We start from the raw sequence: 25,917 nt of genomic DNA, 5'->3' as shown, positions 1-25,917 counted from the left end.
GTACACGTACACGCACGCACCGGCAGCATTTGATTACCTCGTTTCTGATTGGTCAGTGAGGGTCGGACTTCGTCTCCGTCGCTTAGCCCAGGATTATTTTTTCGTTCTGTTTACACTCACTTGCTTGGCACCGCAATTGCGGTGCTAACCCCTGCTATTTTGCAGGGCCAGATAGTACCGTACTATCGGTGGGGCTAGCCCACTTTGGCAAAAACGAGTGTAAACAGAAAGTGGGCTAAGGATAGTCCCGTACCAACGGTGGGGCTAAGGCCCCCCCCCCTTAGCCCCACCGTTGGTCCGGGGCTAAGCAAAAATTTACAAGTGTAAAAAGCCCTATAGTGTAATGAACAGTTCATCGTGAACATGAATGTAACATGGCGATTGTTACTTACATTTTCCATTCTGTTCTATTCTGGTGTGGCTTATTGTTGTCCTGACCATCCTCTGCAACTCTGGCCAGGCAGACAAAGATATAAGCCTTATAACACCTGGGTCTACTAAGCAACTGGAATGGCATTTTAAATGTCCCATTGTCAAAGTGAAGTTCATAGGGAAGGCAGTACTTTACTACAGTAATGCAGACTCCACATTTAACATTGCACAGTGTGGTGATGTGCAGCAAAACCCAGGACCTCTTCTACAGCATGGTACTTCCAATGCTAACCATGATGCCACTGCAGCTTCATCCCAAACAACCCAGAATACAGCAAGGGAGAGAATTCAGTATGATAGGTCTGAACTCCTTGCCATCAACCATATTCACCGACGTGTCAGTCCTTCAGTGTGGTCGACTATCAATGAACTCGAGATATCTTCCAAACAGCCAACAAAGAGGGGAAGAAAAGGTGGAAAGAAGCGCTCAACTTCCAGGCCTCATGCTGCTTTATGCCCCGAAGAAGGAGGTCTGTCATCAATATGTCGTTTCACTCTCTGGAACGCACGGTCCATAACATCAAAAACACCGGTAATCTGTGAGTTCATAATCAATCACCATATTAACATTCTAGCATTGACTGAGACTTGGCTGTCGGGTGATGTGAGAGATGATCGAGCTATTGCTGATATAACTAGCTGCCTTAAGAACTACGACTTCCATCACGCTCCTCGCAAGAGTCGCTTGGGTGGAGGTGTGGGAGTATGCATTGAGAAAGTTTTCAATGTTCACAAGTACGACACAAGACAGTTTACATCATTTGAGTATATTGATCTTCTACTTAGTGCAAAAGAAAAATCATCATTTCGCCTCATGGTGGTCTATCGTCCTCAAAGAACTGAAGCTGGCCGGTCACCTACGCAGGTTTTCTTTGATGAGTTTTCCTCATTTCTTGAACAGATTGCTGTGTATCCAAATCAGCTAATGCTGGCAGGTGATTTTAATTTCCATGTAGACAATCCTGCAGATAGAGATGCATCCTGTTTTCTGGAGATGATCAACTCTGTGAACCTAAAACAGCATGTCACTATACCAACTCACCTCAGGGGGCACACATTGGATCTCCTCCTGACTCGTATGACTGATAACCTTGTCTCTGAATTGGACTCCACATACTACCTTCCCTCTGACCATTGTGCCCTGATGTGCTCTCTGATGATTGATAAGCCAAAGCAACAGAGGACAGAAGTTACGTTTGGGAAACTTCATAAGATCAATCTCGATGTGTTCCGAGAGGATGTCAGGAGCTCTATGTTATACGTATCTGTCCCTAATGATCTGGAACAACTGGTACAGCTATACAACTCAGTCCTGTCTGAATTACTGGAAGAGCATGCGTCACTGGTTACTCGCTTGATTTTCCCTCGCCCCCATGCTCCATGGTTCAACGAAGACCTTCATAAGCTGAAACAAGATCTCAGATGCCTTGAACGTAGATGGCGGTCAACCAAGTTGGAGGTACACCATCAAATCTTCAGGAAGGCTTGTTGTCACTATAAGAAAGCACTCACGACAAGAAAGAGAGAATATCATCAAGGACAGTTTGAGGACTGTAGCTCTCGTGAGTTGTTCCGGAAATTTGAAAGGATGTTTAAGTCTAAGCCGAATTCTTTAACTTTACCTAGTGTTGATTCTGTGGCATTACCTGAATATTTTCAGAATTTTTTCGTTGACAAGGTTAGACAAATATCTGACAGTTTGTGTAGCGTGAGTACAGATCCCACACCAGCTCCAGACCAGATTTGCAAGAACGTGAATTTCTCTAAGTTCGAAAGAATGAAGATTTATGAAGTAGAGGAAATTATCAAGAAGTCGAGTGCTGCAACATGTAAACTCGATCCAATGCCAACTTCTTTTGTAAAGAAGTGTGTTGTAGAACTTGCTCCATATATCACATGCGTCGTAAATAGATCATTTGAAGAGGGTACATTTCCTAAAAGTCTGAAGGATGCCATTGTTTTTCCCCTAATTAAAGGGTCAAGGTTGGATCCCGAGCAGTTGAAGAATTATCGACCAGTTGCTAATCTTTCATTTCTTGGAAAGATTATAGAGAGAGCTGCGGTTCGGCAGATTCAGCATTATCTTTCTGATAACAATTTACACTCACCCCTGCAGTCTGCGTACAGACCATTCCACAGTTGTGAAACAGCAGTACTCAAAGTGTCAAATGACATTAATCTTTCTCTAGACCATGGCAATGAAGCCATACTTGTTCTGCTTGATTTTTCATCGGCATTCGACACCATCAGGCATGATGTTTTACTGCACAGGCTGCAACACAAGTTTGGTATCACATCTCTTGCTTATAAATGGTTTGAATCATATTTAAAGCAGAGAAGGCAGACAGTTGTAATAGAGAAGTTAGAATCCTCTGCTCATGTATTAGATATCGGTGTCCCCCAGGGCTCTGTGGTTGGCCCAATGTTGTTTACCATGTATTCTTCTCCTTTACACGATATTATCGTGTCCAACCAAATGTCAGGGATGTGTTATGCTGATGACACTCAGATATACATTTCATTTCAACCTTGTAACATGCAGGATGCAATCTCTCAAGTAGAATGTTGTATCAGAGAGATTAAACTATGGTCAATCCAAAATGGTCTTAAACTGAATGATGAAAAAACTGAGATCTTACACCTTACATCTCGATTTCGCAGAAGAATGGAACTTCCTGCAATAAAGATTGACAGTACTTCCATTGTACCTGGTAAAACAGCCAAAAACCTTGGTGTGACATTCGATCAGAATATGGTCATGGACAAATTTGTTTCAGATAAATGTAAATCAGCATCCTTCGCTTTATATAAGCTTGGAAAAGTTCGTCAGTTTTTGGATGTAAAGACCACTAAGAAGCTTGTTCAGGCTTTTGTTATTTGTCATTTAGATTATTGTAACAGTTTGTTGAATAATATCTCTGACTCACAGCTACATAAACTCCAGGCAATTCATAATGCAGCTGCAAGATTGATCACCCGCACGAAGAATTCTCACATAACCCCCATTTTGAAACAGCTCCATTGGCTTCCTATTCAGTCACGTATAGTTTTCAAGATACTGTTACTGGCTTATCTGTGCCGCCATTCAATGGCACCAGAATATCTCAGTAAGTTCTTGGTCAGGTACGCTCCCTCTCGTAATTTAAGATCAACTCAGAAAAATATTCTCCAATGTCCTATTATCACAACAAAGTTTTATGGTGAGCGATCTTTTGCCCATGCTGCTCCCACACTGTGGAACGCTGTTCCGTGTTATATAAAAGAAGCTCCCACAGTGTTAAAGTTTGAAACTGCTCTCAAGACATTTCTGTTCAAAAAGTATTATGAATGAGTTTGGTTCTGCATTTATGGTACACATATTGTACACTGCATTTCTTCTTTCTACTTTCATCCCTCTCCTTTAAAGCGCATAGAGACACCACGGTAGTGATATGCGCTATATAAGCACTGTGTTATATATAAGTATGGTAATATTGCACTAAGCGTCATCATCACCATATAACAATGGTTTGAAATTTATCTGTATCTCATTAATACATGTACTATTAAAAAGTTTTCTTCAAGTAGATGTTTACACAAACTGCACCCTCAAAAACTAGGGTTGCAAAACAATTTTATAACAATACGTTATTGTAACCACGCTCGTGATTTGTTATATAATAATTTGTGATTACATAAGAACTTCATTAATCGTTGTCCTCTGGAATGTTTAGCCACAGAAAAACAAGACTATTGATCAGTATCATGACAACGAGTGAGATATGACTACGAACACAAACAACATTATTAAGTCAAGCACGTAACCACACATTCATGTCAAGTGCATACAGCGACAGGTACGATAGAATCAAATCTTCATAATGTAGTAAAAATCAGAATTCAACAAATAAAAATGTCTCTTTCTTCTTATTAATCATCCTGTATGTTGCTTATCAATCAATGTGTGAATATTATGGTGTGTTCACATAAATTTATGCTTTCAGTTTCGTTCATGCAAATAATGATAATAGTTTGCAAAAAAAAAAGCCATGTACATGTATATACACACAGGTGCATACACACGTGCACACATACGCACAAGCATATGCAAGAAAGGAGGATGACGAACCTACTTCATAGCAAACGCACTAGATTTAAAAAACAAAACAAATCTGTTTTATATTACCTACTGACAAAGCATGAAGAATTAAGGAAAATAAAATAACCCATGAGCGTTAATTCATCATTCAAATCTTCAAACACGTTTGACAAACTGTCAATGTGTAGAAGTATACATAGTCTCATTCCGACAAAAAGGAATTCTCCAGCAGACACGTCATGTCCTTTTAGATTGCTTTTAGCATTATCAATTTCTCCAAATTATTGTATTATACATTGTAAGTGTGTTGTTTTAGGGGCGCGTGTTTATAATTATGTATGTATGTACGTGTGTGTATGTGTACTTGTGTATCTCACGTGTTGTAGCTCCTGCCGGTATTGAAAGAACTTTACTTTTACAAGGTATTTATCATTATTTTTTTAGACGAAACTCGATTCTGAAGAATGTGTGGATTGTCTACACCATTCGGCTACTCTACGCTGAAGCCATTTCTTTCGTACAGGTTGTAATGACGTTTTCCCCATTTGAAATAGCATTGAGAGAAGAGTATAAGTTATTGTTGTTGCTGTTGAAGTGTATTAACGCCTCTAGCAGGGGTCACTGAGGGATAGCGGAGGACCGCTGATGGCGTACGTGATAATGACAGGCAGGTATGGTGATGGCAGTGTCATCTTCCATTCTCGGCCAAATAAATGTCGCAGAATCTCAATGTTATTTCCAGCAGTTGTAAATCACGTCCTTACGAAAACATATTCATCGTATCACTGCATATTGAAGATCTTTATCGTGTACCTATGGTCGTGGATAGAAGGAAAAAGAAATAATAAAAAAGTTCCTTTGCTTGCCACCATTTCGAAACGCATATATATATAGCTGCCATCTGAACGCTTTCACCTTTGTAAAATAAAATGCAAAATGGATATGAAGTATTTATCTGAGGAGTGCCAGATCTGTGAAAGGAATGTTGCTATTCTCAGACTTGTTTTGAATGAAGACGAATCGTGTTTATTCTGCAGTCCGTGAGCTATAGCATATACGTTATTAAGCTGTTTTCTTGCAAAAGTGATTTTCCATGCAGGTTCAAGTTTCTTTCTCCCACATGCTTTCTCCTTGCCGTACCTTTTATAATGAATGATTTCTCACACAACATATAAATCTCATGTTTTCGCAGACCTAACAACATAATTGTTATGCTTCGGTTTCCTCACAAAGCTTTCTACTTATCATCTTTTTTTCCTGTTCTGTTTCTCCTCCATTCTTTTGATGTAGCCTCTGTATCTTTGCTCTGTCTCTATATAAAATCTTATGTGACCATTCTTATCTGACAATAGGCCTATAAAATAGGCCCTATGCGTTATGTATGCATGCGTGTGTGTGTGTGTGTGTGTGTGTGTGTGTGTGTGTGTGTGTGTGCGTGTGTATGTATGTATATAATACAAGTATTCGTTACGTGATGCATGTTTATCTACCAAAGACTATATAATATATCCATTCATTGATGAATCAAAGTACCATTTGATGACTCAGATGACATTTTGATGTCATTATATATTGCTATCTCTCTGTCCATCTTCTTTCCCCCACTCAGTCTTTCTATCGATCTAATCTAACTATCGATCTATCTATACCGTCAGGAGTTTACTAATCCTTTATATAGATGGAGTAATTACCGTTTGTCAAATCAGTTGCTATGGTATACACTCACTGGTCTCAGCTTTTGTCATTATTTCTCGCCATCTCCAGAATCTCGGTCTCATTAAATCAGTCAGCAATTTGGTTTGGTTTTGTAGATAATCACCAGCAATCATTCCATTGTCCATTCTACGATGAACACCATCTTCCCTCCTCCCCACCTCAACCCCGCTTTTCGTCATTCAATTTTTTACTGTGTAGTTCTTGTGTTGTTTTATTTTTCATATGCAGTCAATATACTTAGTCTTTTGTTGTGTGGAATTATTTCGTATCCTCTCTTTGCTTATACGATCTCTTTTCCTTCTCTCTTCTTATCATTTGCATAGTTCCTTGCTCTCCTTCCCTCCCCTTCTTCCCTCGGCCTCCTCTGTCTTCCTCGCCCAGTTTCATCTAGCCTTCTTGCTTCATACGCGTACACCAAGACGGCGTTTTCTAACATTATGATACCCCATAATGTACCAATTTTGATTGAATTCGGTATAAAACCGCTCGGCCCTTCCTTTCTGCTTCCCACATCTGCCCCATTCCCACCCAACCATTCCTCTGCTGTAATTGTTTTGTTTTTTTCTTTCTTTCCTGACCTGCCAAAATGTAAACGTAACTCAGAGGGATTTTACGGGAGGCCAATAGCAGCTAAGTGATTTCAATAGTAATGAATCATCACTGCTTCAGTCCCGAACACTGACACGCATTCAGTGATTTATATTCGTGCAGCTACATCAAATAACTCGTGGAACATCATTACCGTCTTGTATTTTTGAAGCCTCAATCGTCGTAGTACTAAATCATAATAGTAAAATTGATTTCTTGCACCTCATGCACGCCAACTTTGCAGTCCTGTTTACACCGAAAGTGTTTCCACTTAGACCGAACGGCAACACCCCTTGTATCACCGTGCCCTCTAGAACGAGTATCATTATAAAACACCCCTTTCCGCCGATGGTTGCATTTCTTTCTTTACACTCTTTCTCTCTTTCTCATTTCCCTCTCTCCATCTCTCGTCTGCTTTTTCTATTCTCATTCTTCTTCTTCTTCTAGACATTTTGTACAATAATATAACAATGCCAAGAAGCGTGAAAACAAGTTTAATCCGGATAAGGAATAAAGCCAATGCGATTTAAGTTAATGTTTAATAATACTATATATATATATATATATATATATATATATATATATATATATATATATATATGTATATATGGACAGAGTATAAGTCTTTCCCTAGAAATAAAAAATACACTATTAATCTTATTATTTTACTTCTTCTACTTACAAAGGACGAGGATAAAAATCAAGATTCTACATCTCGACAAGATGTATAGTCCTCTAGTCGCATCTATACATGATGGTTTGGGGTTTTCTCGGTACATAGTGTATCTAGAAAGTGGTGAAGAAAGGAAGATTAATCAATTTGGTAGAATTTGAGATGGTAAAGTTACAGGTTTCTACATTTCAAGCATTTGGTATTATTGCTTATGCTTTTGATATTTACAAAGAGAAAGAAACAAAATCTAAGTCACTTAGTAAGGTCTCCTGTCATCGCATATCTTCACTTAGCCTATTTCATGACCAAGATTTTTTTTTATGGATTTGATTTTTGCTCTTTGAAATTTACAGCCAGAAGACATGTACAGGAGAGCCAACTTGACGTAGGTGTCGCTTAAGAAGTTAATGTAGTAACTCTTTGTTTTGTGTGTTTTTTATGACAACTAATAAGGGTAAGCAATCAATCAACACAAATATAATTTAGTGCAACAGGTGATTAGTGGGCACAGAATAATCAGAAATGTCACGCAGTTTCCCCGCAGTCTTAGGAGCGTGATACGTGTGCGCTTTGTGGTAGTAATGAATACTCCCATTTCGTTTTCGTATCAAGTACCGACACACACAGCACCTAACCGCCGGCCGTAATAACTGACTTTCTAGGGCATCGTCAGATCATGGTCCAGCTTGACTTCGCTCCTAACTTGCTAGATGATAGTGGAATTAGGTCAAGCGGTGAACTGTTTATCGAAATTCAATGGGACGGTTTGTGTTTTTCTTGTTTTGACGATACGTGTTGCGATCACTCACTCATGCTTGTCTCAAAGGCAGCTGGTTAATCACTATAAATATCGACTGTTTGTTATTATTAATCTGTGTTTTATCTTGTTTCCCATTTAGTTCGTCATAATCTGTATAATCAGGTAGGCGTGAAGGTACATTTAGATCATTCCACCTGAATCTCGGATTGCCAGGATAAGATATACATTGACCTCCGAATCCAGGAAACGACACCTTTTTAAAAACTGTATTAGATGATGAAATGTAACATTCATAAAGATTCTTCGTGGAAGATCACCATATCTATTTGTATAAACACACTTGGACTTAATAGCAGTGGGGGTTTTTGTGAGTAAATTTGAGATTATCCCTATTGAATCATGAAAAGTCCATAGGAAGTGTATATAGTATTTAAAGACAGATGAATAGATTCGATATACCGCATAATTCATCTGGACTACGTCATTAGCGCCCTCTTGATGTGACATATTTCGCGTCATAGCCTCTCGAAACAACTCAGCCGCTCCCCAACCGCCCCCTTCAGCGGGGTTGAACCGCAGTTTAGCTGCTGAATAATATGAGACGCTCTCCTCCGATGACCGTGACACGACTTACGGCTTGCGTCTCTCGTCCACGGCATACATTATATGCATGAGATGAAATCGGAGCCCGTGATTGGTTCCATTTCGCGTGGACTCAACCTTTTGTCACTCAAGGCCGAAACAGTTCATGAAAAATACATCGCGGTGAAGGAAAGTACTTTCCAGGCACGAACGCAAGACATTGACGTTTCGTAAAGTCCAGTTATACGACGATGATGCTGATGATTGTTAATGACTCAGCAGTGGTGATGGTGATGGTGATGATGATGATGATGATGACGGCATTCGTAAATTTCATACATTCTTGAGCTTCCATACAAATCTTATCATACCATCAATTATGATGTTGAGGGAAGTTCAAAAAAATAAAAAATCCCGATAAAATCGAGTTGATTGTTATGCATTGAAATATCAATTTGCTCAGATCTTTCATTACATCTTTCATCTCCTAGTTTTCATCTCACTACTGCCATTATATGTGTGGGCACTGTGGCATAGTGGATAAGACTCTTGACTTGCATTGGAGGTCCCGAGTTCAAATCCCGTCAAGTGCCTGCGCCCTTGGACAACTATTACCCACCGTGTCCCTTTCTACCCATGTGTATGAATGGGTAGATACCTTGCAACGCTGGGGTAATTGAAATCAGGTGGAACAATGACAGCGCTTTCAGAGGCTACTCTAGATAAAGAAGACCATATTGTTATTTTTATAATTACTATTATCATTATCGTTCGTATCATTATCATCATCATCATCATCACCACCATCATCGTTGTTGTTGTTATGATGATGATGATGATGATTATTATTATTACTAGTTTTATTGTTATTGTTATCATTATTATTATTATCATCATTATTATCATTATCATTATTATCATCATTATTATTACAAGCAGTTGAAAGGGAACCACACTACACACGTTCTGTATTTGTGTGTACACGTGTAGTGTTTCCAACCATCCTTTGTCTTATTTCACTCACATGAAAGCATACGCCTATGATAATATCATAAGCCTTTGTATACCATGAATTTCCTCTACACATGTTACACTTGTTACTTGTTGTACATGCAATGCAACACAGTAAAAACTCAAATAATGTATCAGCGAGGTATAGGTGTATCACCTACGTGTTTGGTGGAATTTGACGTTTGAAAAGATAGCGAGAAGTCTTGTGATGCGCGGCTCCTGAAACTAATCCACAGTGCGAGGAAGGCTGAGTAGCTTTGAGGGGGAGCAGCTTACGTCACAAAGTGACCGCTTTCAACGCGAGTATGGGGGCGATGGTCTATTGATGCAGCGCCGACCCCTCTCCCCTCCTACTTTCTCTTCCTCGTTCCCTCTTGTTCTATCTACTTATCAGTGTATATATATCTCTCCGTTATTTCAAAACTGTCTCATTCCCCTTCTTGTCACATTTTTTTTTGTGTGTGTCTTTTTCTGTCTTTTTTTTCGGTTTTTGTCATCAAGACTTGAGACCAATTAAATGATTTTTGTTTCAAGAACTGCAGGAGAAGCCCACGCCCATACCTTCCATTTTTTAAGGAGACCAAAGCCCAATTATAAAATGAAAATGAAAATTTTAGGAAAATCGCACAATCCGTTCAAAAATTATGCATTTTTGTGCCGTCATCTCTGGATTCGGAGACTACAACACTTCTTGACGTCATTATGGACAACAAAGGAAAATATTTTTCAAAAAAAACTCAACATTAGTAAATTACTTTCATTTTCCTAGCAGAATAAAAGAGCACTTGATTTACCTCTTTCAGAAGGGGGAATATTTCCATTAACGTATGTTAGTAAGAAGTCAATGAAATGCGTACTTTTCATGAAAAATTAAGTTTTGTGGAATTCTCCTTGCATTTTCTTTATATTGCTGTCCATAATGACCTCATAAAGTGTAGTAGCTAGTTTCCTGATCCAGCAATGACGGCACCGAAACTTTAAAAAATTCATAACTTTAGAAAGGGTTGTCTGATTTTCTTCAAACTTTTACAGATGTGTTCTATCAATATTGCTGCTTCCAGTCAATCCAAATTTTTGTTTGGGCTTTTGTTTTAACATGTTTAACGCCCGTCCATTACATCTCTACTTACCTTCAAATACTCTGTTTAATTTTCCTTTTAATTTTCTTTTTCTTCTTCTACTACAGTCCGCCTATACTCCTTTGTGACTTGTTCTTTTCTCGTGGCTATGGTTCTTCACATTTTTTGTCCTTTTCCTTCCTTCTCTCCTTTGTCTCCTGCTCGTGTCACTTGTATTTTCATCTCCTCGAGACAAAACTGACATAACTACAGCAAAGCGTGACCCCTTTATTAAAGCAAGTATTGTGTAAGAAGTTATTGTCATTACTGATTCAGACAGAAGAGTGACGGGGACCTGGTACGGTTGTGAAAAAAGCAAGACTCCTAGTTTGTGTAGTGATAACATGAACTGTAACACACGTTACATTTCGATTTCGTTTTCATTCTTCGGCAATATGAACGTTGTAGTAAATGAATGTAAATTTTGTACATCTGAATCGTTTAAAGGCTACAAAATGCATTCTTTATTTACATTCTTGATATATCTTCGTGATCTGATTGCCAGGAATAAATTCTGTAGGGGAAAAGAGACACGTAACATTGATATTCAGAGAGGAAATATATATGCACTATACACATATGATAAAGATATGATAATTTTGGTGTTTTCGTTGTTTGTGCGAAATTCATTGTTTCAGTCTATTATTATTTTTTCTCTCCGTCTTGTCTTGGCTAAATGGAGAAGACCTGCTTGTGAAATGATATTGATGAGGATTACAATGACAATTAGGTTGATGAGCAGTTGCGATCTTACAAATTTAATTTGTACAGAGGGAGACAACTCGAAGAAAACTTATACCCAATAATCTTCATAATACCTCTGCTTAATAAGCAATGTTTGTCACGGCACATTTTGGTAAATAGCACATTTTGGTAAATTACCAAAATGTGCCGTAACATTCTTACGGCACATTTTGGTAACTGCACATTTTGGTAAATTTACCAAAATGTGCAGGACATTGACGGCACATTTTGGTAACTTTCTGCTCATCCACAATAATCACATCAACAAATTGTAAGTGCAGTTGGTTTTTGTCCCCACCGAATGAGTTCGGCGGCGTAAGGCCGTGTCACACCTTTCCGGGCAAGCTACGCGGGCTTGTTGCGAGTAAGGTTTTTCCAGCACGCAGGAAAATTATCTCGCCCGTAGTTGCCCGGAGCACGCAAGTCCGATTTACCCGCAGCCATGTTTACGGGTGGTAACATGTTACGGGTAAAAAGGATTTGCGTGCGCACCTCCGGGCGACTACGGGTGAGATACGTGCTAGGTACTGTTACGTGCAGGTCATCTGTGGGGACCTCCGGGTAGTAAAAAATTGTTCTTCGCAAGTCGCACGCACGGCTTGTCCGGAAAGATATGACACGGCCTGTAAAGGCCGTGTCACACCTTTCCGGGCAAGCTACGCAGGCTTGTTGCGAGTGGGGATTTTTCAGCACGCAGGAAAATTTACGAGTTTAAACGCGTTCAGCATGAGTTAGTTCGAGTTAGGGAAAATTTTGAACATGTTTAAAAATTTTGGAACCACTCGCGAGTTCACGGGGAGTTTTGCAGATTCACTACGAGTTACGCCGAGTCGTGCCGAATTGTTGCGAGTTATCCCGAGTTACATGAAGAGCTAATCTCACCGGCAACCAGGGATAGCCTGGTGGTAGTGTCGCTGCCCGGAAAGCAGTAGATGATAGGTTCGATTTTCCGCTTGTTCCTTTTCTCCGACATGTTTGTTAAAATACATGTATCAACATTTGGGATCTTACAAAGTTCATTCGTACAGAGGGAGACAAATTGAAGAAAATTCATATCCCATATTTTCATCCCTCTGCTTAATAATCTCTTGCTTTTAACGTGAGCACGTGCCTGTAATTTCCGGTGTCCCAGAGGTCTCAAAGACACCCACATTATTTGTTGCTTTGACGATATGAAGTTGTTAAACTGTATAGAAGTAGGAGTACTGCTATGATTGAGTAAAAAAGGTGCACGTGAGGTGGATAAAATTAATGTTCATAGTCTACCAAAAACAACAGAATAAACACAAATCAACCTACTGACAGGTAGATGAAAAAAGAGCCCCTCGCTTCTTAAAAAAAAGAATAAAAAGAATAGAAATAATAAATGAAGGAGGAAAATCGCACACACGCACTGTAACAGCCAACCCTCATATTGAGTAGGTCTATAAATGATGATGTTTTGGTATTGAAACTCCATTCCAGTATCGATGGGTGGTGTTCGTTAATTCGATGGTTCGTTGTGAGAATAAGGTTCGTTATCCAGAAGGTTCGTTAATCCGAAAATGAAATAAGGTTTGTTACTCCGAAGATTCGTTAATAAGAAAATGATAAGAAAGTGCTTTAACGAGCCTTCGGAATTACGAATTAAAAGCCCTACCGCTTTCGGATAAACGCACCTTCGGAATAAAGAACCCTATGTAATTTTCGGATTACCAAACCTTTTGACTAGGGAACCTAAATTCATTTCTGATTAACGTACCTTCGGAATGACAAACCTTCGGAATAACGAACTGTAACCGTATCGATACTGTAACTGTATCGAAACTGTAACCGTATCGATGCTTATTCGTTTACTAAAATGTGCGTCTTTGTGATGTACATTATGCTTTTGGGTGAAGGAAGGCAAGGAGACGGTAAGAACAGCAAGTGTAGAATGCCTGGAAAAGTCACGTACAAATATATCAAAACACAAGTAATGTCATGTTGTGGGAGCAATTTGTTATTGACAAAGGTAGGATGGACCTGTTTTTGCTTCCGTACGATGGTTAAAAAGGAACTCTTGACTTGTTGAAGAGATCCTGAATTCTCCAGCACTCGTCGTGCCTGCTGAGAGGAGAGCTGCGCTCAGCCCCCAATCAGGAGGTCCTCCCGATCAGCCACTCCGAATCTCATTCCTGTCGGACCCTGTCAAAAATACCAAGGGGTGGACGTTGCATGGCATGTGGTATGGCGGGGGCGTGCGATGACATGGGCATGATTCATGTCTAGTTGTTGTTGTTGCTGTTGTTTTTCCAAACAGTTGAAGGTCCATCACACGTTCACAGTGACAAAATCTTACACAGCCACGTACACACGTATACACTTTGTAGGCATCATTTTCAGTAACGCGCCTAAGGTTTACTGATAACCCTTAGACTTAATATTCCTCAACCCCTCAAAAAAAAAAAACCTCAAGAAATACCACATATTAGAAAGTCGACGTCGGAAAAAAAGGCAAAGCAAAAGAACAGATAAGGTATAGGAAAACGAAGAAAAATATTAAATGAATCTGGGTATTATTCAAAGCATGCACATGTACAACTAGTCAGGAAACATAAACCCATTCACATAACTTTCTCCAAACGGCATTGCAGTAATGCTACAGTAGGTCTGCTTCATATCAGTCATGAATATCTAAACTTTTTCATTTCAATTTTACCTTTTCATTACTATTATGATTCTTAGAATAAGATTACACAGTAAATAGTACTTGCGTCATTTATTGAAAAGGGTTCCTGATCTTTTCTTGTTGTCGAAATAATCGCAATCACCGAACAAGCTTAATACCCTTTCATCAGGACCAGATTTGACCTATTCATGGGAACGTTTAAATATCCGAAAAAAAGTCAACAGGAATTTCTTTTGGTGTTCTATTCCTCTGATAGATTGCGATCATCATGTTTGACAAATGTCGAATTTCCATGCAATAAGCGAAATCATTTTTAAATCAGGAAATACTGTGTTCCGTCAAGAATGTCATATTTGACATTTTCGAAATGCCCCCGATTTCGTTATTTTCAATTTTGAATTTTATTCTCACGATATATAAATGACTCTGCCTTTGGTCTTTCGTGTCTTTAGTCACACATCAAAAACGAATCCTTGAAAGTACTTCTTTACAAATAATACATTTTTATTGTTTCGTTATCTAACAAAGGCCTTGTAATCAGGGTATGACATTATGTCATCGGCAATAGGTGTCATTAAGCGTAAAAGAAATTGGGCGGATGATAATTTGTTATCACTGACTCTAGAGATAATCGAGCATGTATAAGCTCACTATAAGTCGAGCGACAAGCCAAAGACATCAGAGATCTGAAGCAAACGCTCAATTACTTATTTGTATTCACTACACACTTATTTAACATTTCACTGTTTGCTCAGGATGTCCCACTTTTTTCTAGCTAGCTTACTTATTTTTAATACCAATTAGTTTATTATGAATATCACCATAAAACATATCAAATGCATGTATGTATATACACACATACATACCATTACCTTAAGAGACTATCGCTCACCCATCCGCAGTCGGACGATTTCCCATATTTGTTTAAGTTTCAGTGAAATAGATTTTAACGAGAAATTAGCGCAATGTCGATTAATGACTTACTGATAGTTAAAAAACTATGTACTGAATAATCCATACAAGGAATCAAAGTACACGTAGACCCTTTAGAACAGTGTATCCAAGGTAATCAGCAATCACGATATTAAACCCATGTATGCAATAACCACGAAAAATGCCCTTCCATGTTATATTTCCTATCTTTGTCTTGTCTTCGCACCGTAACTTAATGCAAGTTTTGATTATTTGTTTCTCAATGTTTTCATTCGATTTGTAAAATGTAAGTCACTGACACGGCCTGATTAAATCGCCGACCACCGATTTTCTGACTTTGGAATTTTTAACCCTTCCAGACTCTCAGCTTTCCGCATCATGCGATAAATGTGGCCACTAGTTCGAAACATCGCTGGAATTTGTTGCTTATATTGCTTATAAAGAGGAATTTTGCAAACTTCAATGAAGTATTTTTAGAGTTTGAAATCAAAACAGAATTTAAATAATATTTGGAACTTTTGATATTTTGCGACACGAAATGTCAGATAATTTGCCAATTGAATCGCGAAAGTTTGCAGCATTCCTCGCTTGAATTTATGGTAATGTGATGACCAGTCACATACTGTACTGTTGAGTTACTTGAGGAACTTCTCGTGTAAAATAGTAATTCAAATTGTTTAGATGGGATTCTGTACTTGCATTAATTCTTACCGTGAATACTCACTAACCTGCTTGTAATTAAAGAAAGAGCTAAAAGACAGATAAGAGGAAATTAAGAGTTTCCCTTTCACAGTAATAAATTTCGGAGCAAATGGTTCATTCTGAGGAGATTCCGAAAATTTCAAGCAAATATCTGGCGAGGGCAGAGAGTAGACAAATGAGTATGAAGTTCAGCAATGACGTGAAGTTTAGATATTTCCGGTGCATACACAAGTGACCTTTTCTCTTTTTTTTTTCTTTTTCTCTCTTTCTTGTACTTTGGATGAGATATGTATAAGAAGTCAATCATTCTTTGATTATATCAATAGGAAAACTTTCGTTTGAAATGTATTCAAGTCTTTACATGTCAAATAGGTATCTACATGGCATGCGACAAAACTGAGAATGTACTTATTTTTCAGTTTTTAATGTTTCGTGTAAATCCGCATACTGTGCATGCTTCGAATTTTACGACTGCTTGTTGTGCGAAGTTTGTTATTATTTAGTCTCACTCCATACACAAGTATTCCGAGTCGCATCGCGCACGTTCATGTCTCTTCGTCCATTCGAGTTATCTTGAACTGAATATATTCGAAAGAAAAATCTTGTAAAAGGACACCACAGATAGATATGACATGCTTCTTCGCTTGATGATTGCGTTATATAAATTCCAAATATGTGATTTCGTTTCGTTTCTTCACTAGTTTCCATTTCAAACAATACAAAAATAATAGTGCATCAAGAAAATGCATACACAATACTTCATCATCAATTTTGAACGATCCGAGGGCAGACCTTTGTATCGAATCAATGTGAAATGAACAAGAACATGAGATAAGGCTCGGCGGAAGCCTTGTGGAACTAAAGTCCTCTTATACTTTAAAGGGTTGGTATGGTTTTGGTTGAGGTGAGAATTCAGCTTTTAACTTTTTGCAAGATACTTAGAAACCAATCCTTCAAAAATTCTTTCTCGCTTAAATATCACTGATTATTATCTCCTCCCGAAGTGTGTGATTTGATGCTTGTTCTGTTTTGTGTGCGAGTGTAACTTGTTAGTTGTGTCTATGTCGTGTTAAAGTGATGGTACAGTTTCGGTTGAGAGGGGTCTTGTGGTTTCCAACATTTTTGATGATGATTTAATCATGATAAAACAATGAGAAACCTCTCGTGAAGTTCATTTGATAATAATCGGTTTTGAAATGGCTGAGATATCCAAGAAACAAAGTGAAACAAAACGATCCTGATAAAAGGTGGGTCCCACTTTTTATTAGGATCGCTTTTTTATGTCAGCCATTTCAAAATCAATTTTCATCAAATAAACTTTTAATTCCTCTAAGAATACAATAATATTTTTTTTTATATTTCGTTAGAGGTTTCTCATTATCTAAAAAAAAAAAAATCATTATCAAAAACATTGGAAACCAGAAGCCCCCTCTCAACCGAAACTGTTCCATCCCCTTAACACAACATAGACATTAACAGGTTATACTCGCCCACAAATAGAACACGCATCAAATCACACACCTCGGGGGGAGATAACAATCGGTGATACTTAAGCGAGAACATTTTTTTGAGAGAGATTGTCAAGAATATCCATTATGATTGTGCATGGGCGTATGTCACAGTATATGGAATTCCAAACAATGGGAAAGGTAAAGCGAGATCTTTTGAATAAACCAAATTATCTTTGACTAGATGAACATTATTACATGACATGTGCTGATATAGTAATTGGAGGAAACTATACACCAATCATATGTATGTAATACATTCTGAAAGTTAAAAAACCCAATTTTTGCTTTATTTTTAAACAGTGGTGCAGAGTGAGCAAGATGTTAAACATACGCGTACTGCATTATTCTGTAATGTCAGTAATATATTCGTCTTACATTGATTGCATGCCGTTGGTATTGTCCCAAATCGGCACGCAATGTTTCAGATGTATGTAAGATATCAAGTCATCTGTTACCAATACCATGTTGTTTCAATTATTTCCATTCTGTTCTTTGACATTGATATTCTTTCTCTGATGAGAGTGAATGTGTATTCCGTAAACAAGACCGCAGACGCCATCTTTATGAGACTTCAGGGTGCCACACATAACTTCATGATTATTTTTTCCCCGAGATTTTACGTTTCTACCTATATTTTCACTTTAGCTATGAGGAGCATAACGTGTTAAGTTCCAAGACACTGACAAGTTTTCACTTTCGGACATGACTAAATGAAAAGAAATAAAGAATGAGGAGGAACTTCGCTGCTTCTTCAAATATAGAAATGGTTTACAGATGTATGGTTATCTTATGGGAAAAAGATAATCTCGAAAAGCCAAAAATCGGGAAGTCAGGAACATACGAGATTAATTTGATTTTTTTTTAATAACGGGGAAAGAAGAAGGGTGAGGAATCTGTAGTTTGTCGTGGATGAAAGAGGGTGCCTGTCTGGGCACGTACCCCCGTGCGCTTACGTGGCTTCGGCATTTCCCCTTTGAGATAAATTCAGAACCCGGAAGTTGCTGGCGATGTGTAAAGTTTGTTGTCTGCATAGCAGCAAGAATGAACTGTAATTGATCTGAGTTTGGGGGATACGCAGTCATAGACATGTGCCCTCATTGACGGCACGAAACGGCGGGGGAAGGTGGCTGTACGGTAGTGTTCTCCGAAAACGCAGTTGCACGGAACCAGCAAAACTCGCTACTCCATAAGAGTACGAGATTTTGATGAAAGATTTTTGTTCACATTTTATAAACCCCGCCCGAGGCCGGAGGGGGAGAGAGAGAGAGATGGGTGAGGTGGCGGGGGAAAGCTGAGGTGTCAAAAAAGACGCGACTTGTATAATAATGCGAGAAGGGAGGAGAAGTGTTTGCAAAGTTCAGCTGACGAAGTATGCAATGAAAGGGGGAGGGACAGTCGATGACAATACTCTCCTATCTTGATCACTGAGGACAGAAATAGAGGAAGGTGCATCTTGGCTGACATCGGGGAGTCAGACCTTTTGACTCTTACTCGATATTTCGGGAAAGTTCTCCCGTTTGCGTTCTCTACGTGAGGATTATTTCAGTGTATCAGCCGCCCCCGATTTACGTTATCGACCCCATTAACTCTAATTCGGTATGAGTCATGCAAGAAACAAAAGTACATTTTAATTAGGATCAGATATGACATATGTGTGTCCTTATCTCTCTCTCTCTCTCTTCCATGTTTCTGTCTATGTACGTATATATATATATATATATATATATATATATATATATATATATGCATACGTGTTTGTGTGTGACCTATACAGTAACGTTCCTCTGATAAAGCCGCACATACACTACTGCCGAGAATCAATTAGTCTGCCAAATCACATAATTCGGATAGAGAAATGTGAATATCAAAAGTTCCATACAATTTAAAATCTACAACGTGCTTCAACTACTGTATACTGTAATTTTGATACTTCTGAAGTATTTAACATTTTTGATCAGCAGTTAATTCTTTTTTGATACCAAAAATGGTATATCGAAACCGCTGAAAATCTAGCAACAAACAAACAACAAAATAAATGAATTAATAAAAATCTGTCATGAGAATAAATGAGGTGCAAACTTATTGATTAAAGTTACCCTATGAGGTGAAAACCACCAACACAAGATTTTCTTTTTAAATGAGTGAAAGTATTGACATTTTATAACATACACATACTCTCTCTATCTCTCTCTCTCTCGCCGCCCTTTCTCAAGTGTTGAAAGGGCGGCGAGACGCCCGAAAATTTGTGTGAAGAAATAAACCGTTGGTGAATACAGCATGAACTTTGTTGCAGCTTTGTTACTTATCTTTTTATCTTGCCAACACGTGGACTCTCTCTCTCTCTATATATATATATATATATATATATATATATATATATATATACTATATTCATTTTGGTCAGTTTGTTTGTGTGTGTTTTTGCGCGCCCAGTCTATCGCTTCCATCCTTGACTGCATCTACTCTTTAAATTGATTGTAGGGCTTCGGAAATAAAGTAAAACAAAATCAATTAATCACTGGAAAGCTGAATTGTAAGAAATCCACCCCATTTCTGTGAATACATACATTCTTTGAAGAGATGGAGAAAACAAAAGGAGAGTGTATAGAGATAACAAATCATCCCGGAAAATATCACAAAGTCACAGAAATTAGTCACTAAAACAACTTTTACTTGTTGTAAATCACCATGCGAAAATTATTGTTCCAAGAGGTGCTAAATCCACAAGATCTACCTAGAATATCGATTCTTTAAAATTCAGTGTAGACACGTAAATTCTTATTAGGGACATTTTCTTGATCCCATTTTTGAGCACTATCATGGGACATGGAAAATTATTGCATTAACCATACCATCCCAAAGTGGATCTATGCACCCTTTGGAAAAGAACTCTTCATGTACACATAATTATATTCATATCAAATAATCACCTGGAAGCGACCGATTACGAAGTTTGTTACACACGTGTTTCCCCATGACGAATTGCGCATTCACAAAATAAATTTCACTTGCACAACAATTAAGCAACCAAGAAAATAGTGATAATACATTCAATTCCGATCTAAAGAGCTCGCAACATAAAATACATTTGGAAGAATTGTAGGCGTTAGTCTTGGACACGATAGTTTAATATCACTTCTTTTCAAATTCACTCTTCGCGTTTACGTGTTGACCATAACGTTATTCTTTTTATTTTTTTTCTCTCTCTCTCGCTCTTGTCGCTTCCGACAGAGCAACGTTTAATGCCGTTCTACCAAAGATGAATATCTCTTGCACTTTTAGGAGTGTGTCGGGTGCTGTTAGCATTGTGTATCAATTACCAACAGAAGATGCCCGTGACGTCATAGTATGATGCAAACTGGAAGTGAGAGCTCTATACTGTTACCGAACATCTAGCACTAGAGGCAGGTCCATCGCTACCTCCTCCAAAGGGAGAAGGATGGTGTGTTTACTGAGCAAAACATGTTGTTGTTATTGTTGTTGTTGTTTTGTCGCAAATTCTGATAGGAAAAAACGGCTGAAAGATCACGGCGCAAGAGGCCTGCTAAAATCTTGCAAAGAACCACTTTAATTCGCTGACAATGTGGACGAAATTCGAACAAACAATAATAGACATGCGTCTTGTTTCTCGTTGCAAATTACGCAACGTTTCAACAGACGAATCCTAACCATGGAAACATATAGTTTCTATTCTTTAAACCAAACAACGAAACAGTTTTTAAGTAAAGCGTGTCCCCTAAAAACATTGAGTGTGTCACGACATAATTATATGAAAATTGCATTGGACTGAGGTTATTGGAATGCCCCAAGCAATATTTCGTCACTTTTAACAAGTATCCCTACTTATTATGTAATTACGCTTGATTCGCAGTGTTTTCTAGGACTGTCTAAACGCCAGCACAATGAAATAAAGAACGTGAATGTAGTTGCCAAACTGGAAATGACATTTCATTTTTAGTGGGAAAATTACCAAGAAAAATATCAAGTTATTTTGATTATTGCATTTTTTCATATTTCAAAACTTTTGATTGCTACTTTTCAAGCTTGTCAAAGATTGTAGCTCTCCAAAGCTTGATTGCTTGTTTTTTACTGTTTGACATTATCTTTTTTCACCTATCGTGACTTGGCTTATTCAGAATTCCAGATTTCATCAGTACGATCTATTCTTCATATCAATCTTTGATAACCTCCAAACACAATGGAAACAATGCAAATGGTAGAGGGGAAATAATACTGCATTGAAATGCTGATAAAGATGTCGCAATTCATTTCTAAAAATTAAACTCACATGTATTGTCGCTGGTTTTTTTAGTTAATAATGTAAATATCACTGGGCCCTAACATTAATGAATCACGCCGTGTAGCTATATGATCATGCTTCTTTCTTTCTGGCTATCTGCAGTAAGATATTATGATAATTTAAAAGTTCAACTTCGGTATCCAAACAGTTAGAGATTATTTGACATTGATTGTCTACTGAACATTTAGATTTGCAAAGATCAATAATATGCCACTTATTAACAGCAAAGTGCCTGATCAAATGAAAATTTCTAAAATTGTTCCAACTCATAAAACCGTAATAAAGAAGATGAAGTACTTATCGTCCACCGTCCACTACTTCCAAAATCATAAAATATTTACTCTTGTATAATCAAGTTATAAATTGAATTTGATATTTTCTGTGATTCTCAATTTGGATTCAAGAAAAATATACTACAACCCCATGCCTTGCTTGCTTTTATCTTAAAGTAGTTCATGATATTAATGACTCGTCGCATACCATTGGTATACTCATGGACCTATTTAAGGCCTTTGACACTATCACTCATGATATTGTTATACAAACTATCGCATTGTGTTGCACTACGTGGAAAGGCTTTATATTAGTTCAAGAGCTATTTAACCAACAGGAAACAGTTTGTTAGTATCGATAACAATAATCCTATAGTGTGTATGAAACATTATCTTGCGGGGTCCCTCAAAATTTCTCGTGGGACCGCTTTTATCAATTTTATATATAAAATGATTTCAAGCATTCATCAGACGTCTTAGTCCTTTCTTCTGTTTGCCGATAACTCCTGTATTTTCTTTTCACATTGAAACCTCATAGCCCTTTTAGATAAAGTGAACAGAGAATCAAAGTCAGTACAAATATGGATTCAGGAAAATAAGTTCTCTCTTCATGTAAACAAAAACAATTACTTGCTATCTAGTAACTCTGTTATTCACCTGCCCTGAAAACGATCAATGATCGTTACATTATGTAGAATCATTAAAATTGTTAGGCCTTTATATTGTTGAATATGACTTAGTGTGGAAATTTCACATAGATTATCAATGTAAGTTGCTATGAGGAGTGAGGAAATGCTGGAATTCTAAACAAACTCAACACTTTTTTTTCTTTCCAATCACATCTTGAAAAGTTTTGACTCCACGATTCTTTTCTCGTGTCTTAATTACCGTATCCTTCCTTTTCGGGGAAATGTTCAAGATGTTAAAAAAAAATTGAGAAAATTTTCAAATACAGAAACACGCAATCCTTACATTATTATTAGACTTGCTTACGCAGATATTTCAGCAAAATCATGTAATCCATGCTTACCCAACGCAAAATGATGATGATGATAATAATAATAATGATAATAATAATGATAACAATGATAATAAGGGAAGAAAAATGATAAGAATAATAGTAGAAAAAAAAGTCACCTTCCACGTACTCGAACATTTTTAGCTCAGAAAACAGTTGCATTCATCAGAGACAAATTTTGTAATGATCTTTCTGATGATGATCAGAAGTTCTTGTTTGTTCGTCTTAAACAAAGACTTGAAGTAATGCCACTCAATGATTATAAGCTGCGTGACTATAATTGTTATCACAGACACATAGGTCTGTTACCTTTTATATCCTCTTCCCGTTAAAGGGATGGTATAGCATTGGTAGAGATGAGGATTAGGCTTTTAACTTTTTGAGAGATAGCAAGAAACCACTTATGAAATAGTAATGAGCATACCATTCTAAAAGGAATTCAAATTTTGTTTGATGGAAATCGGGTTTGGAATGGTCGAGACATCCAAAAACAAAGTTAAACAAAGCGCTCGTAATAAAGGTGGGTCCTACCTTTTATTATGATCGCTCTGTTTTGGATATCTCAGCCATTTCAAAACCAAGTTTCATCTAATAAACTTTGAATTTCTCTTGAAATTACATGCTCTTTCACATTTCATTGCAGGTTTCTCATTATCTCATCTAAAATGTTAGAAAAATGAAGTTAGGTCTCAACAAATATTATACGATCTATACGATGGTGAGTGTGATATAGTGTGTATGGTGTGTGTGTATGTGTGTGTGTGTGTGTGTGTGTGTGTGTGTGTGTGTGTGTGTGTGTGTGATTGTGTGTAAATGGTGTTTCTTGATGGTTTGTGCGTATAGGGCCTATGTATTCTTGGTATTATATGCAAGTGTCATGGGATCATCTACTCAGTATTGTAAACTATGTAACACTTCTTTGATCACGTTATCAAACGGTTTCTATGCATTTTACAGCACACTTCTCAAAATCAATTTGGAACGTTCCATAGGGATCTTGAAATTATCTCTCTTAAATTTTACATTGTAGGTTATATGTAGGATGGAAGCAACAATGTTGTGATCTAGTCGGATGGATTTCTGCTTGATGGACCAATCTCCGCGAATGGGAAACACTGGCGCCGCTGAAGAAAAAAAAAAAAAACCAAACAGCAGCAGCAGCCAGTTCAAGAAATAATCAGTGGAATGAGTAGGTAGTGATGATATTCATCCCTGATATTTTGCTCCCTAAACCACTGTAAACTCAACTAGGACACTCTTTGACATTTGCTGATGTATCCAAACAGAAAAAGAGAGAGAGAGAGAGAGGAGGGGAGGGGAATCTTGTTTGCTTATGAATTGAGACCATTCTTCCACCATGCCATCCTCGCGGAAAGGTTACCAAAATGTCATATTTTCATCTAGGCTTAAGAGGGTATTACAAAGCCACCATTTGCCCACTGATAAGGAGGCGACACTTGCCTTCTGCTTCATTAAGTGAGGTAGAAGCAGATGGATTTTTTTTCCTTAAAAAATTCATCTCATAGAATGACACAAACTAATGTTGCTTATTGTCATGAAATGTAATGAAAAGTTTAAGTCATTCAACCGTACAATATATATATATATATATATATATATATATATATATATGCAACGACACAAAAACAATGGCAGAAGTAGTTTAAAGGCATAATTTACCATTTGCAGATGAAACAAAAACCCGGCTTTAGTGCTTCAAAATAGTTTAAAAATGTGAGTTAGGAATAGAAACAACCAATGTAAAATTGTTCATCAGTATAATCAATGTTGAATATACAAAATGTGAACAATAGTAATAATGAAATTATTTCTAGAATAAACCGTCTACAGTTATGCTTTACTGAGAAAAATGGTGATGTATCCATTATATCATAGGCTTTATGCAAACAATTCTATATGGTAGGATTTTTTGATACAACTAACTTACACTTATGCATCAAATGTCACAACTCGAACATTTTTTTATTAATCACTGCTCTCAATGGTAAACAGTACCTTTAACATGAACAGTTTTTTTCAAATTGCTTGCATTGAGGTTGCAGTAAATTGTTTTCATATCATTTTCTTCCTTTTTTGTGTGTGCTATTCTTTCATTTCGCCATAAACAACGTTATCTTGTTTTGTGTATGCCTTTGCGCGTTTGCGTGCATGTGTGTGCGTGTAGGTATGTAATTAGTGGATGGTTGAATTCATGGTGAAATATTCACGGTTACAGATCGTTATTCCAAACTTTCGTTATTCGGAAGGTTGGTTGTGCCGTAGGTTTGTTCTTCCGAAATGAAATAAGGGTTTTTTAAGGTTTGTCTAGAGTAACCCGAACATCAAATAAGGTTCATTATTACGAAGTATCGTTAATCCGAAAAAGGAAGAATAAGTCGTTATTCCGAAGATTCGTTAATCCGAAGAAGAAACAAGGTCCTCATTTTTTTTTTTTTTTACTCTGTCGGATTAACGAATTGTATTTCATTTTCGGGCTAGCGAATCTTCAGAATGACGCTACAAAATGTTTGGATTAACAAACCCTGTTTACTTTTCCAACCAACGAATATATAGGTATAAAGGATTTGTGTGTTTCGGATTAAAAAACCTTCGAAATAATTAACCTTGTTTCATTTTCGGATTAACAACATTTCTTGATAACGAACATCACCAAATTTTTCACCAATAAAGCAGATATAACTCATCTTTGTTGGTCGGATTGTATATCTTCTAAAAGTTTAATGAGTTGTTTTGTTTTTTAACAGGGTTTATCAGTTTTTGCTACTGTAAGAAACGTCATCGACGACAAACAATTCTTTTAAAAGTGTG

At 37.5% G+C, this 25,917-nt stretch overlaps 1 protein-coding gene across 1 annotated transcript in view; it reads left to right on the top strand.

Moving 5' to 3' along the window:
• The first annotated feature begins 668 nt into the window (after nt 1–668).
• LOC139745385 (uncharacterized) overlaps nt 669–25,917 on the top strand; it is a 97,052-nt gene continuing 71,803 nt past the window's right edge. Inside the window, exons 1-2 of the mRNA XM_071655778.1 lie at nt 669–902; nt 1,334–1,672. Of these exons, the coding sequence (XP_071511879.1) occupies nt 669–902; nt 1,334–1,672 (573 nt within the window). The remainder of the gene's footprint in view (nt 903–1,333; nt 1,673–25,917) is intronic.

The sequence above is a fragment of the Diadema antillarum genome, unplaced genomic scaffold (assembly GCF_040938485.1).
Source record: "Diadema antillarum isolate AM-2024a unplaced genomic scaffold, OU_Dant_1.0 seq00001262_RagTag, whole genome shotgun sequence".
NCBI lineage: Eukaryota > Metazoa > Echinodermata > Echinoidea > Diadematoida > Diadematidae > Diadema > Diadema antillarum.
Note: the sequence above shows the minus strand (reverse complement) of the source record. Positions and strands in the feature narration are given on the sequence as shown.